Source organism: Phyllobates terribilis, unplaced genomic scaffold, assembly GCF_046119375.1.
Source record: "Phyllobates terribilis strain yellow unplaced genomic scaffold, ASM4611937v1 Scaffold_9__5_contigs__length_417890890, whole genome shotgun sequence".
Classification (NCBI taxonomy): Eukaryota; Metazoa; Chordata; class Amphibia; order Anura; family Dendrobatidae; genus Phyllobates; species Phyllobates terribilis.
In genome coordinates, this window is record NW_027362769.1 from 231,196,507 (window position 1) to 231,210,796 (window position 14,290).

The following is a 14,290-nucleotide window of genomic DNA, read 5'->3' on the forward strand; positions in this document are numbered from 1 at the left end:
CAAACACATTTGCTGCAGCTCTCACAGCTCTGCTGTATTGCAACCCTGTCTGCCTGTGAGACTGAAGCAGAAGCGGAGAGGACCCTGCAGATCTGTCAAATATAATCACACACAGCTCTGCAGTGAGATCAGTAGAGCAAAGTGCGGCCATCACATATACTGGCAACACCCTCTTTTACGTATAATAATCTCTGGAGGCGGAGTCTCATGCAGATGAGTGTCCGGCCCATAGATTTTAACAGCTCATTTACATATAAGAAAAATGTGGATTTCTTTGGAATAGCACATCGGATTACTGTTAGGAATCGTGGTTCTGTGCTCCTACCTGAGAATGGAGCAGGTCCAGTGCTACACTACTCCAGTCGCAGGCGCCACCATTGTCCTGACCCTGGAAGCAGAGCTACTACGCATGCAGGGAAAGCATCCCAATCTTATGGAGCATCGCGTTCTGGTGTAGTAGGATGTGTGAGGATGCGGGACGCCACGTCTCATGGATTTCCCATTTGCCAGGCAACCCAGGACGCTGCTGTGTCTGGCAATAGGCAGTGGTGGGATGTTGTCAATTCTGCTGTGCAAGCTAGCAGGGAGTGGCTTTCTGGGGATGATTGGGAGGTATTCAACACCTGATCATTAGGCAGGCTATTTAATCCTGTTCCCTGCTCAGTCCTTCACGGTTTATTGCAGTTCCTATGTGCTTGGTGGTGCATGGCGCTAGCAGTAGGTTTGCTATCTATACAGGGGTTTTCTCATTTTCTCTTCTGGTTACACTTACTGTGGTTCTTGCAGAGGTACTCACCGGTCACGCAGGGTGTGGGAAAGACTTAGTGCAACACAGAGGGAAGAGGGAAAGGGCGCCCAGACACTAGGGAAAGGTGGAAGTGGAGACCTCCTAGTCTGGTCTAGAGTCACCCTGTCTCAACTACCATCCCTATATTGGCTCTTCACCAATCGCTGCACACGTACCTGGCACTGACATTCCCTGGGTATGGCTAAGGGTGGGGAAGGGAGGAGATGACCACTAGTCGATCTCCACTAGACTCTATAGACAATAAGGGTAGATTGCTTAGCTTTAGATGACTCCAGACAAATGCGCACACGGCCTCAAGCTCCAGAGAGAACAAAGTACTGCTCTTGCTAAAGCCTCACAAGTCGTAATGAATATCGCCAGCCAAGCACGTTTTGAAAAGGAAGAAAAAAACCTGACATTTTGGTTTTTTTTCTCTCATTGTGTGTTTTTGGGCGTGGACCTTTTTTTCCCCTTTCTCCCTTGGTATGCGTTCAGTTGCAGAGCTCGCGGAGCAGTTCCGCTGTCAGTCTCTGGAGGAGTATGACCGCCGCTGTGAGGTTCAGCAGCATCAGCGGTTACAGGTCGCCAATGTGGGGGGTCTCTGCAGGTAGGCCTGTCCAGCCTGAACCCAAGTTTGCACTCCCGGACAGGTTTTCAGGAGGTAGGGACAAGTTTTTTGTATTTAAGGAGGCATGTAAATTGTATTTCAAACTTCGTCCTTACTCCTCCGGTAATGAGGAGCAACGGGTTGGTATTGTGATCTCTCTATCGCAGGGAGATCCTCAGTCATGGGCGTTTTCGTTACCGCAGGACTCTGTTTGTCTCCAGTCGGTGGAGGGGTTTATCGGGGCTCTGACCCTCATCTATGATGACCCGGACCGAGTTGCCTTGGCTGAGTCTAGGCTACGTCGCCTTCAGCAGGGGAATCAGTCAGTGGAAACAAAAAGTTCGGAATTCCGTAGATGGGCAACGGATTCCAAATGGAATGACTCAGCCCTTAGAAGTCAATTTTGTGAGGGGCTTACTGAAAGGTTGAAAGATGCCTTGGCAGTATATGAAACCCCTCAGTCCTCGGAGGCTGCCATGTCGTTGGCCATACGTCTTGATAGACGCCTTTGGGATAGACGGGTGAGATCACCTTCTCCAGGGTCTTCTTGGGGTTGTGTACCTCTGGGGGTTGAGTCAGTACTGGGGGAGGTGGAGTAAACCATGCAGTTAAAGGGTGTCTCTACATCATACATCTCCCCAGAGATTCGCAAGAAAAAATGTGTATGGTTTTTTTTGTGGGAAAAAGGGACATTTTGTTGGGACCTGTCCTTCAATTCCTAAACAAAAGGAGACTCGATTAACTCTTGGTAGTCTGGAGTTGGATAAACTAAAGGGTGCATTTGTGGTCGAACTGCAGTTCCAGCTTTGTCATGACAGCAGAGGTGGCGCTAGAGAGCAAAAGCGAGAAAATTTCTGTGTTTGTTGACAGTGGAGTTGGGGTCAGCATGGTTGATGCGGAGTTTGTGAAAACTCATGGTCTTGCTTGCTGTGCTTTAGCTGAACCTATTTCCATCTTTTCCATTGATTCGACGCCACTTGCACAGAAAGCATTTACTCAGATTGTACATAAGGTAAAACTGAGAGTGGGGCAGTTCATTGTGAAAAAATCCCTTGCTACAGTATGTTCTGGACAATCTTCCCACACTGATTGTCTTGTGTATTCCTTGGCTTGTTAAACATAATTCGTTGGTGGATTGGCAAACCGGGGAGATTATTGAATGGGGAGATTACTGCCATGAGAACTGTTTAGATATTTCCCTTGCTACTGTCTCAACGGAAATATTACCTGCTTTTCTGTTTTTTATGAGAGGGGGTGTCAGGATTTGCCAGAGGGAGGTAGAAGCTGGGTCCTAGAGACAGCCAGCCTCTAAGATGTCTGTTTTGCCAAATGTAGAGATCTCCTGTAACCAATTGCAGGGCAACTGTCTGTTACTTCTGACACACCCATGACATCACCTGGTCCTTGACTAGGCACCGACCGTATCACCAGATGCCAGCTGTCTGGCAGCAATGGGCCTGGGAAGGGCTCTGCCAAAGTCCCCCTTCCATTTACTGGGAGCTGGGTGAAGAGTATTCCCGGCACTCAACGACAGCTTGCGCCAAGTGCGTCTGTGGCTGCGCCTTTGCTGGTTTGGGGCCGGTCTTGCTGTGTTTCTCTGCATAGCGCATAACAATTACAGACATCAAGGTATCATTTTATTCAGCTTCCTCTAACCGACCTTCCCATATAGACGGCTTCGGAGGGTGGATCCTACCGACCAATTCCCTTTAAAGGTTTTCCAGCAATAGTTGGCAAACCTAAGGCTAATACACATAAAAAGCCTTAGTGAACATACTGTATGGCCTGGACCACAAAGTAAAATCCAAGCCAAAGAATTCCACTCAAAACAGATGAAACCAAATATGACACAACAGTCGTTTGCAACTTTGGTGGTCATTGTATTAATGCCACATGTGTGACTAACTGTAAGTCTTTTGGTTTTAGCTGCACGGATTCACGGTCACTGTAGCTTCGACTTTACCAGTAAGACATCTGCTTTTTTTTATACACTTTCCTATACAACATATTTTACTGCTATGGTAATTTTGCTGTTGGTTAGCACTACACACAGCTGCTTCCCTACAAGAGGACTGGATACAATCTAAAAAAAAAAAAAAAACTAACCAGAAAATGAGACGTCAGGACATCTCCTTAATCAATGCTTTAAATTAACAGCAATCATCTCAGTTCTGCTTCGAGCACATTCCAGCGAAGCAAAAGAGAAAATAATGACTTCTTAAGCGATTTTCGACCCACATGTGTGAGGTTTCTAGGAAATGGTCCGCTAGCTTTCACTGGGGAGGGAGCTGCTCATGTCAAAGAGAAAAGAATAACTGGCAACAATGCCGTCATTCAGATGAGGTTTCCTAGAAGGGTCAAGAGTTTTCTAGCAAGAACCTCCACTTGGATGTCATACTGCTACAATCGAAACTACAACAAGGCCAATAGATTGGGACAACCAAAAAAGAATATGGACTATATGGATCAAATAATGATTAGATAATGTATGTACAGAATGAAACATTGCTTCTGCATAGGCAAGACTGCAGAAATGAATCCATGTTGTAAAGAGGAAAAGGACGAAAAATACAGACGTGGAGATCACAGCTATACAGAAATGATATGTGATTATTATCTTAGTAGGGGAACGAAAGAAGAGCCAATGAAAAAAATATTTAGGGGACCCATCTGCTCTCCTGACATGTCCGTGCAGGAAATACTGGTATTATCCCATCAAATAACAACTGCTAAACAATTTTTCATTTGTGTGGTGTTGTTCCTCTCTTATTCCTCCTTAAAACTTATGGATAAATTGACAGGTATCTGTATGGTCCCTGTACATGGATACCGTCAGCAATAATGGACAGTATCAGGCTGTGTAGGAGATGCATGACTGACTTACAAAAATCCCCTAAAATCAAATTATTTGTTATTGTGTAATTAAAAATTTCATACATGTAAGTAAAGGTTGTATCTTAAAAATTTCTGAGAATATACCTGAGGAAGACATGATCGTGTCGAAAAGCGTTGTACTTACTTGAGGAATAAAGATCGTTTGGAGAATATATACCCACAGTATTCACAGGCTTCTTGGGAGCGCATTTGGCCTGGATGAACATTATTGTCAAAATCTCTTTCCTATGATAACCTGAGCAGGGCTATCGAATAGCCACCAGGTGTATGCAGCAAACCAAATAAAAGGAGAAAATCCCGTTCTTTGTGATCCTTAGAGATAGGTAAGCTGAACTGAAATCACTAAACATGCATGTAGTTGCTAACACAGGCAATACCCGCCTGTTGTACCAGACGCCGATCACTGACCGCTGCTGCCGGAGTTTCAGCTGCTCCCAGTCAACAGAGCAGCTGTTTCTCTTCCTGTCGACAGGGCGGGACTACTGGTGTCATGCTGATTGACAGACAGCCAGGTTCCCCTAACTAGGCAGCAGTAAGCCGGCTGTCAGCATGACACCAGTAGTCCTGCCCTGTCGACAGAAAGAGAAACTGCTGCTCTGTTGATGTGACGGCAGAGGAAGTCTGTGACTGCTATGTGCTGGCGGGGAATGGCACCGGGTACAACAGGCAGGTAAGTAGCAACTAAGGTTTTTTTCTTAATTTTTAAAAGTCCTCGATATCCCCTTTAATTAACTATTAAATATCTCAGAAGCTAGAACCAATCTGGCAAAACCAAAGTCATATTCTTAATCATCACCATAAACTTAATCTAAAACCATTCAGACATCGTTGGCACCAAAATCACTGTATACCAGTGAATGGCACATTTGATAATCAAGCAGATCGGGTATATCAAGTCCTAAAAAAAAAAAAAACATTGGGGCATACTCTGTTTGGATCCAGACCTAGTAGGTCACATACAGCAGAGTACAATCGATCAGTGATCGATTGGTTTGTTTTGTGGTTTTATAATGGCTATGAACCAAATCAGGGACATGGCTAGATCGGAAGATCTGTGGGACCTTTAGTTATGGGGATTTTGGGTTCTGCAGATGGATCACACCACGCAAGAGTTTCACCAGTGCGTCTTCACAACAGCAGTTTTTTATTTGAGTCCTCTGGAAACTATCACTATATGTGAGTAGTGATGGGTGAACCCGTTACTGTTTGGGTTCGCCCATCTCTATATGTGAGCCTTGTGTAGGAGATACACCCGGTTTGATTAGAGGATTGGTAACATAGTAACATAGTTTTTTAAGGTTGAAGGAAGACTAAGTCCATCTAGTTCAACCCATAGCCTAACATGTTGATCCAGAGGAAGGCAAAAAAACCCATGTGGCAAACATAACGCAAAGTAAAATGAAGGTTTGTTTTTTGCTTAGAGTTGGAGATTTGAACATTTTATACGGTACCATACACTGTAGTGAAAAAACAGAAAACACCTGAAAGTAAGCTAAATAGTGAAAAAAAACAATGAAATGCAATACCGCCATTATGCGTTAGGTTATGTTTTTTCAATATTCACTGTGCAGATAAAAATAACCCGATAACAGGACTCTGTCGGCAATTCTGTATGTAGTACAATTACGACAATTAACAGATTTTTTTTTTATTATATTGATTTAAAAATATTCAGAATGTTTTTTTTTTTGGTTTCTTTTATTTGCCTTGTGACATTTTTTCCCCATTGATGGGGCTGTGATTTTTTTTCTTTTGTAGGGTGAGCTGTAGTTTTTATCATTACTATTTAAGGGTATACTTGAGCTTCTTCATTGTTTTTATTACGTTTTTGGGCGAAGGTCAAGTGGCTCCCGAAAAACACCAATGCTGGCATTTTTTTTTACAACATTAAACTTTATATTAAAAATTCCAAATTGTTTATATTTTGAAAGATCAAACTTTTACAGACTTGCTGATACCAAATCTGATTATTTTGAAAATGGAAAAAGGGGGAAATTTAAACTTTTAATTAATTTTAACATATTTTCAACTATTGGTTTACATTTCTGTTTAGTCCCCCTAGGGGACCACATGTTGAATACAATGCAATACTTTAGAATAGGAACATATTGCCTATGCTAAAGTATTGCAGTGTATTGTACATGCGATCCCTAGAGGTTGTGGGATCCCCAACCCGGAACTTCAGGCCTGACTTTTCCTGGATAGTCAGGCCATTTCAGGAAGCTTTAGGGTTACTACTGAACATTTCTGTTATCAGGGGGAGGAGATATTTAGAAAAATCATCAATCTAGGGCTGCCCACTTTTTTATTAAAATTAAAAGGGCAGCCCAGACCAGTTATGGGTTCTTTTTAAGCTTCACTTCAGTCCTATAGAACTTATAAAACATATTATAAAAACTGATCAAACAGCAATTTCTAACATTTAATCAAAATCTCTTGAGCAGAATACATTTTGTATCTCCTCTTTGCCTATTAGTTCATATGGACACCATAAAGGGGTCACTGGTCAAAATAGGTTCTGCTCTGGAGGACTCATGGTAGCCACATCATGGATGTCGCAGAATCTGCATTTGGTATATGGGGTTGACCAGATGAGACACCTTTGTATTGGACCCCCACTTACTTTACATTTCTATTCCGCTGATGACTGGGTTGTCCCCAATTGCCAGCACAGTGATAGCAGAGCATGCCAGGTCCCCCTCCATTAAAAAGGAACCAAGTTGTTTCCCCCATTGACTGCTAGAGGATTTGAAGTTATGAAAAAAAAAGGATGTTTGGATGAGACCAAAGTCACAATGTATGGGTTATCACCAATTACATGAGTCAATGTGCTACAAAAGCCCATAACGATAAACAGGGAAGCATTTAAAAGAGAAAAAACAATAATTTCAAAACTAATGATAAATGCGTGAATTCTTGCACTAGTTGTCTATTTATTACACAACTTAAAAACATGTGGCAAGAAAAATATAAAGGGGAAGCCAAATCTCCGTACAATGTCCCCATCAAGAATGGAAAGTGAAGTAGTTATTACACAATCATGTTGAAAATGTCAAATAAGTATCAATGGTTTTCATCCGGGTCTCCGTTCAAAGCAATCATACAGGAAAATAGAAGTTGCTTAGCCCTTTATGTCAGCATCCATTTGAAATGTCCAGAGCATTAGAAGGGGGATGCATTAAAGAAGCCCTCCCATCAACATTTGTATCCTCTTAATCAATCATCACATTATATGGCACTGTGTACTTACAATTGCTCATTTTACCTTTCTACCCAGTTAATTCTTCTCTTTTCTCTGCTCTATGTAGAATCAGGAAGTCTCTTTTCCCTGCAAAAATCATTCAACTCCTGACCCAGTTGCTCCTCCTCTCCCTACCAGGGACTTTTGCAGTGACTTATGACTCATGCAGAGAAAATTGACCTCCTGTTTCTACATACAGCCTAGAAGGATTTAGCAAGTCTGTTTTTAATCACATGATGTCATAAACCTAATGGAAAAGAGAAGAATTAGCAGGGCAGAAGGGCAAAATGAGAAATTGTAAGTACACAATGTTATATAATATGATGACTACAATACATTAAGAGGATAAAAACTTTGATGGGAGGAGGAGTGCTTCCTCAATTTTAGGTAACTCTAAAGTCAGATTTCTTGCATTTCCTGGAGGTTTTCTTTATCTACCCTCTTAGAAGGTCCTGGTTCTGCTGGTGGATATAGATGCTGTAGGGAATCTTGGCAGTGCTTCCTGGAAAAAAGCATTGTAGTTCGCCCTGCATACTTTTTTCAAGGGAGCCATTGATGGATTTCGGCAAAGCAACTAGAACTTACGCAGACTGCAAACGAAGCTTGTGCAGATTAATCACGTATCCATTATGTCTAGCTAGCATACATTATGTGGGTTATCAGAACTAAAACTGCATGATCAGAACGCGCAAGGATATCAGTCTGTTACCATGGAGTCAAATTTGGTTACAAATGTGGACACATGGATAATGATTTCAGTAAGACAAGTCATACAATGCAAAATAAAAAGAAATTACTTAGTGGAACACACTTTGAAAATATGGTTTACTACTAAATGGGCAAGAACCCATACAATAATCAAGAATGTGCCAAACAGAATGAATAGGAAAAAACTATGTGAATATATATTATTGTCTTACATAATAAAACACAAAACAGACAAAAACAGAAGTCAGAAGAATTGGCTGCACACTAAGTACATAGCAAGAAAAAAAAAACTCAGACGAAGTGGGCATAAAGTATCACTAGTGTCACATGAAAATCAATAAAAAATAAAATAATGATATGTAAGAGTGAAGTTGAAAATGTAGAAATAAAACATGACAAAGGATCATAAATATAAGTGTAATATACATAAAGTCACTGGAAACAAGTCTAAGTGCAAATGCACACAAACACAGGAGTGATGTTGGGATACCCAGCAAAAGGGACACAACACACAGGAGTAATTTTGGGATACCTACCAAAAGGGACAACACACAGGAGTAAAGTATATTCAAGCGAAATAAGAACCATTTAGATACAAATAATATGAAGAAGGGGACACCCTCCAAAAAAAAGACGCCCATGTGTCACATATAGGAGTAATATACGGTATATTCAAGAGAAACGAGAGGCATGTAGATACAAGTAATATGAGGAAAGGGACACCCAGATGCCACATATAAAAGGAGTAATGTATATTCAGGCATGATTTACGTAAGAAATAAAGTATAATCATGGATTTGTTCATAAAATTGTGTCCTGCACATTCTTGATTGAAGTATGAGAACTCAGGAACTTTGTGAAAATAAGACTATGCTTGCACTACTGGCATTTTGGAAAACTGCTTTTTCAGTTTTGATCCTAAAAGGAAAAAAGTAATATGCAATTCGAGATTTTCAAGGCTGAAGGGAAAGCAACTTACTCTGCGTGTCCGCTCAACATCCCCACAAGGTAGACGCTTGACAAAATCAATACCAGTAAGAGGAGTTCCAGTTGGAGGAAGCAAAATGGATTCATCCATCATTAAGTATTCTACATTCAGTGGCTTGCTCTGTAAAGACATCATAAAATGGTCTTCAGACTACAGTCATAATCTCATCTAGATAGAGAATTGCTAAATCTAGCCTTTCTACATCAGACATGAATGAATGGCACCCAGAGAAAAGGAAGGATTGTCAGCAAGGATGGAAGTAACGGCCCTTTAAAATACAAACGAATACAATAAATCTATTATTTTTAAAGGGAATATAACATTTTTAGAAGTTATAACTTCCCAATCGCAGGGTCTCCGATCGCTTTGAAGAACCCATGTGGATGGAGCGGTTGTCAACCGTGCACACCTCTTCTTCATTCATCCTCTATGAGATTACCAGAGAGAGTGCAGCGTTCTGCACTCCCACTGCAAATGAACTGCGCGGAGGTGAGCATGATTGACCACCACTTCATTCATGTAGTCCATCAGAGCCCCAGTTCTCAGGATTAGTGGAGGTTCCAGCAGTCGGACCCCAGTGATCGGTAAGTTTTTGAATATCTTATAGATAGACGATAAAAGAGCTGTACCAAGTTTGGAAGTTATGTCAGCCATAAATTTATTTATTAAGTGCACTGTCAATTTCAAGCCAATGTTTTCTGTTTTTACATTTCATTTTTAAATAGGCTCAAAATTCTGTTGAATATTAGAATAATAATAGACCCAGACTCAACCTCTCGGTGGCCCAGCCATCTTTGATTCTGTTTCTTCATTCACAGTAAGTTACAGATGTGAAAAGAGGGCGATATAAACTTTTATGTTTTGTGCTTTTATTATAGGTTCAAGTCCTCTAGTGGAACTAAAAATAAAATGCGTAAAAAAAAAGTGAAAGGTCTACAAAATAAACATTCAGAATCGGACATGTTGGGATCGTGTGTAGTTCTGAGGGTTTGTCCAGACTACGTACGGGTGCAGAAGTGGGATGCCATTTAAAGGGAGTCTGTCAGCACAGAATGACGGTGTACAGGTGCGCAGAGCATCATGACATGGGAAAAATTTAAGTGCACCTTCCCACATATTTGGTTTTCCTCTATTTTTTAATTGCCAGCTTCATAGAGCCAGAGAAGGGCGGAGATAAAAGGAAAACAAGCAGGTGGGAGGGTGCACTTAAATATTTGGCCCTCCAATGAAGCACCGAGCGCCTGTACTTGGTTTGAACAGTCATTCTGTGCCGACAGAGTCCCTTTAAGATAGAACTCTCTTATCCACCCAGACCTTCGTTCCATCACATGCACACTGACCAGAACGGTGAATATCCAGAATATCCACAATGACTGCAAATACCTTCATCTGAACGTGGCCTGACATTTTTAATACAAGACATGAATGCACAGGATAATAAATAAAGCTGGCGATGTTTGGTCTGTGCTTAATTTGCTGTATTGACACTTCAAAGCTGCACATCCAGCTGGATTCCACCCATGTCCTGAAGCAGTCACTGGTGTTTATTGTGGATTTATGTTGTAATTGAGTAAAGCTTGTCATCAATAAAAATAATAAATGGCCCCAAGACAGTATAAGAATATCACACACAAGTACATGTCTGTCCCTGGTAAAACAAGGCTGTGAAACATTTAGAAAGGAAATACTGTTTACCAACTCTCAACAGTTCCTTCTAAAGGTTAAAGTACTATTTCGGCGTGTGTGTGTGTGTGTGTGTGTGTGTGTGTGTGTGTGTGTGTGTGTGTGTGTGTGTGTGTGTGTGTGTGTGTGTGTGTGTGTGTGTGTACAGTACAGACCAAAAGTTTGGACACACCTTCTCATTTAAAGATTTTTCTGTATTTTCATTACTTTGAATATTGTACATTCACACTGAAGGCATCAAAACTATGAATTACCAAATGTGGAATTATATACTTAACAAAAAAGTGTGAAACAACTGAAAATATGTCTTATATTCTAGGTTCTTCAAAGTAGCCACCTTTTGCTTTGATGACTGCTTTGCACACTCTTGGCATTCTCTTGATGAGCTTCAAGAGGTAGTCACCGGAAATGGTTTTCACTTCACAGGTGTGCCCTGTCAGGTTTAATAAGTGGGATTTCTTGCCTTATAAATGGGTTTGGGACCATCAGTTGTGTTGTGCAGAAGTCTGGTGGATACACAGCTGATAGTCCTACTTAATAGACTGTTAGAATTTGCATTATGGCAAGAAAAAAGCAGCTAAGTAAAGAAAAACGAGTGGCCATCATTACTTTAAGAAATGAAGGTCAGTCAGTGCGAAAAATTGGGAAAACTTTGAAAGTGTCCCCAAGTTCAGTTGCAAAAACCATGAAGCGCTACAAAGAAACTGGCTCACATGAGGACCACCCCAGGAAAGGAAGACCAAGAGTCACCTCTGCTTCTGAGGATAAGTTTATCCGAGTCACCAGCCTCAGAAATCGCAGGTTAACAGCAGCTCAGATTAGAGACCAGGTCAATGCCACACAGAGTTCTAGCAGCAGACGCATCTCTTCAACAACTGTTAAGAGGAGACTTTGTGCAGCACGCCTTCATGGTAAAATAGCTGCTAGGAAACCACTGCTAAGGACAGGCAACAAGCAGAAGAGACTTGTTTGGGCTAAAGAACACAAGGAATGGACATTAGACCAGTGGAAATCTGTGCTTTGGTCTGATGAGTCCAAATTTGAGATCTTTAGTTCCAACCACCGTGTCTTTGTGCTACGCAGAAAATGTGAACGGATGGACTCTACATGCCTGGTTCCCACCGTGAAGCATGGAGGAGGAGGTGTGATGGTGTGGGGGTGCTTTGCTGGTTACACTGTTGGGGATTTATTCAAAATTGAAGGCATACTGAACCAGCATGGCTACCACAGCATCTTACAGCGGCATGCTATTCCATCCGGTTTGCGTTTAGTTGGACCATCATTTATTTTTCAACAGGACAATGACCCCAAACACACCTCCAGGCTGTGTAAGGGCTATTTGACCAAGAAGGAGAGTGATGGGGTGCTACGCCAGATGACCTGGCCTCCACAGTCACCAGACCTGACCCCAATCGAGATGGTTTGGGGTGAGCTGGACCGCAGAGTGAAGGCAAAAGGGCCAACAAGTGCTAAGCATCTCTGGGAACTCCTTCAAGATTGTTGGAAGACCATTTCCGGTGACTACCTCTTGAAGCTTATCAAGAGAATGCCAAGAGTGTGCAAAGCAGTCATCAAAGCAAAAGGTGGCTACTTTGAAGAACCTAGAATATAAGACATATTTTCAGTTGTTTCACACTTTTTTGTTAAGTATATAATTCCACATGCGTTAATTCATAGTTTTGATGCCTTCAGTGTGAATGTACAATTTTCATAGTCATGAAAATACAGAAAAATCTTTAAATGAGAAGGTGTGTCCAAACTTTTGGTCTGTACTGTATATGCTGCCGACATTTTATCCTAGAAAATCAAACATGCTACGGATATTTAAATTGATAGAATTCTTTACCTAAATGTTGCAGATTTGACCTGTCGGGTTTCACTGTCTTTAATACTGAAGGAGTGACACATTGACTTGACTGAAGATTTGTGGAGAGATCAGTAGCAGAAATTTTTGCAGCGCGTGGATCTACCCTAATTGGCTTGGAGCGTATAAATCGGACGTTTGCTGTCCAAATAAAAATAGGGGAGCACACTGACCAATGTATTTCTAAAAGGTTTTTCAGGTGAAAGTTTTTTTCATAAAAAAAAATATAGATATATTATAACCAGCACTAGTGAAGGTTGTTCAGGTGACAGTTTTTTCATAAAAGCAAGCATTAGTGTCTTCTAAATTTTTGATTAGACTCACATATTTACTTCTGAGTGCGCAAAAAAAATCATTCATTTCATCTGATTTCTACAGATACATTGTGATTTGTAACATAGAAGACTGTATATAATCTTGTAAATTTTGAACTGTTGATGTATCAATGCTGATGCCATATGGATGTCCTACAGATCGCACACGGATGAAAACACAGACAAAACGCATCTATTTTTTCTGGATGAAAATCGGATGATTTCTCATAAGCTTATCTGAACCAAACCTAAATGTGCATTCGTTTCTCTTGCTAAAAGTTCATCAAGAGGGAAGAATATACTCTCCTTCACTAAAAGAATGTCACAATTTACTAATGTTACCAGCCAGTCTTCTTCTTCATGACATAATATAAAGGCATGGAAAAGGAACTCACGGCACACCGTGATGTGTAGGAATGTACAAGACCTAAAGCCATGACAACACTCACCATCATACTCCGATACTCATCTTCAAACATGTCCAAAAAAATTTCCTCTCCCTACATTAGAAATAGAAACAAACAATTCAAAGTTCGTCTTCATCATTTGGGAATTTCATCTTTTGTCAACTTTCCTGAATTTGGGATACCTGCTCTGCACCTTCTATTGTTCCTGAAGATTTGGGGTCAAATGAAAGAATAATTAGGTGTTACCATAAAACTTTTTTTTTTTTTTAAATTTAAATTTCGCCTCTCCGTTGCAGAGATATTAGCAAACACAATTTTTGGCACCTAATGAGTTACGTTTACTTAAAGGTGTATTCCCATCTCCAAGATCTAATCCCAATATGTAGTAGTTGTAATAATAATAATATTAGAAAATACCTCCAATTAGAAATGTAGTATAGTTTTTCTGATTCACTATGTCGCTTACCCCATGTGCAGGGCATTGCAGTAGGTTAGGTGTTCATGGTTACAACCTACTCATATAGTGACAATTAGTTAGTTGCTAGTGGTCGTAACCATGGATAACTAAGCTACTGCAATGCCCTGCACATGGGGTAAGTGACATAGCGAATCAGAAAAACTTTACTACATTTCTAGTTGGAGGTATTTGCTAATATTATTATTATTACACCTACTACATATAGAATCTTAGAGATGGGAACATTCCCTTAAGTTCAAGTGTGTGTTATCACATACTTTTCACTGAGGGCGTGTACTACTTCTCCCTGTATGAGTTATCTGATAACACCCAATTATA

The 14,290-nt window shown here is 40.9% G+C and overlaps 1 protein-coding gene across 9 annotated transcripts in view; it reads right to left on the reverse strand.

The window, feature by feature from the left end:
* Nucleotides 1-14,290, reverse strand: part of CLEC16A (C-type lectin domain containing 16A) — a 293,814-nt gene that overhangs the window by 154,918 nt on the left and 124,606 nt on the right. For all 9 annotated transcript variants that reach the window (XM_073647735.1, XM_073647726.1, XM_073647727.1 and 6 more), the window contains exons 16-17: nt 13,537-13,587; nt 9,218-9,346 (exon numbers count right to left, since the gene is read on the reverse strand). In XM_073647735.1, the coding sequence (XP_073503836.1) occupies nt 9,218-9,346; nt 13,537-13,587 (180 nt within the window). The remainder of the gene's footprint in view (nt 1-9,217; nt 9,347-13,536; nt 13,588-14,290) is intronic.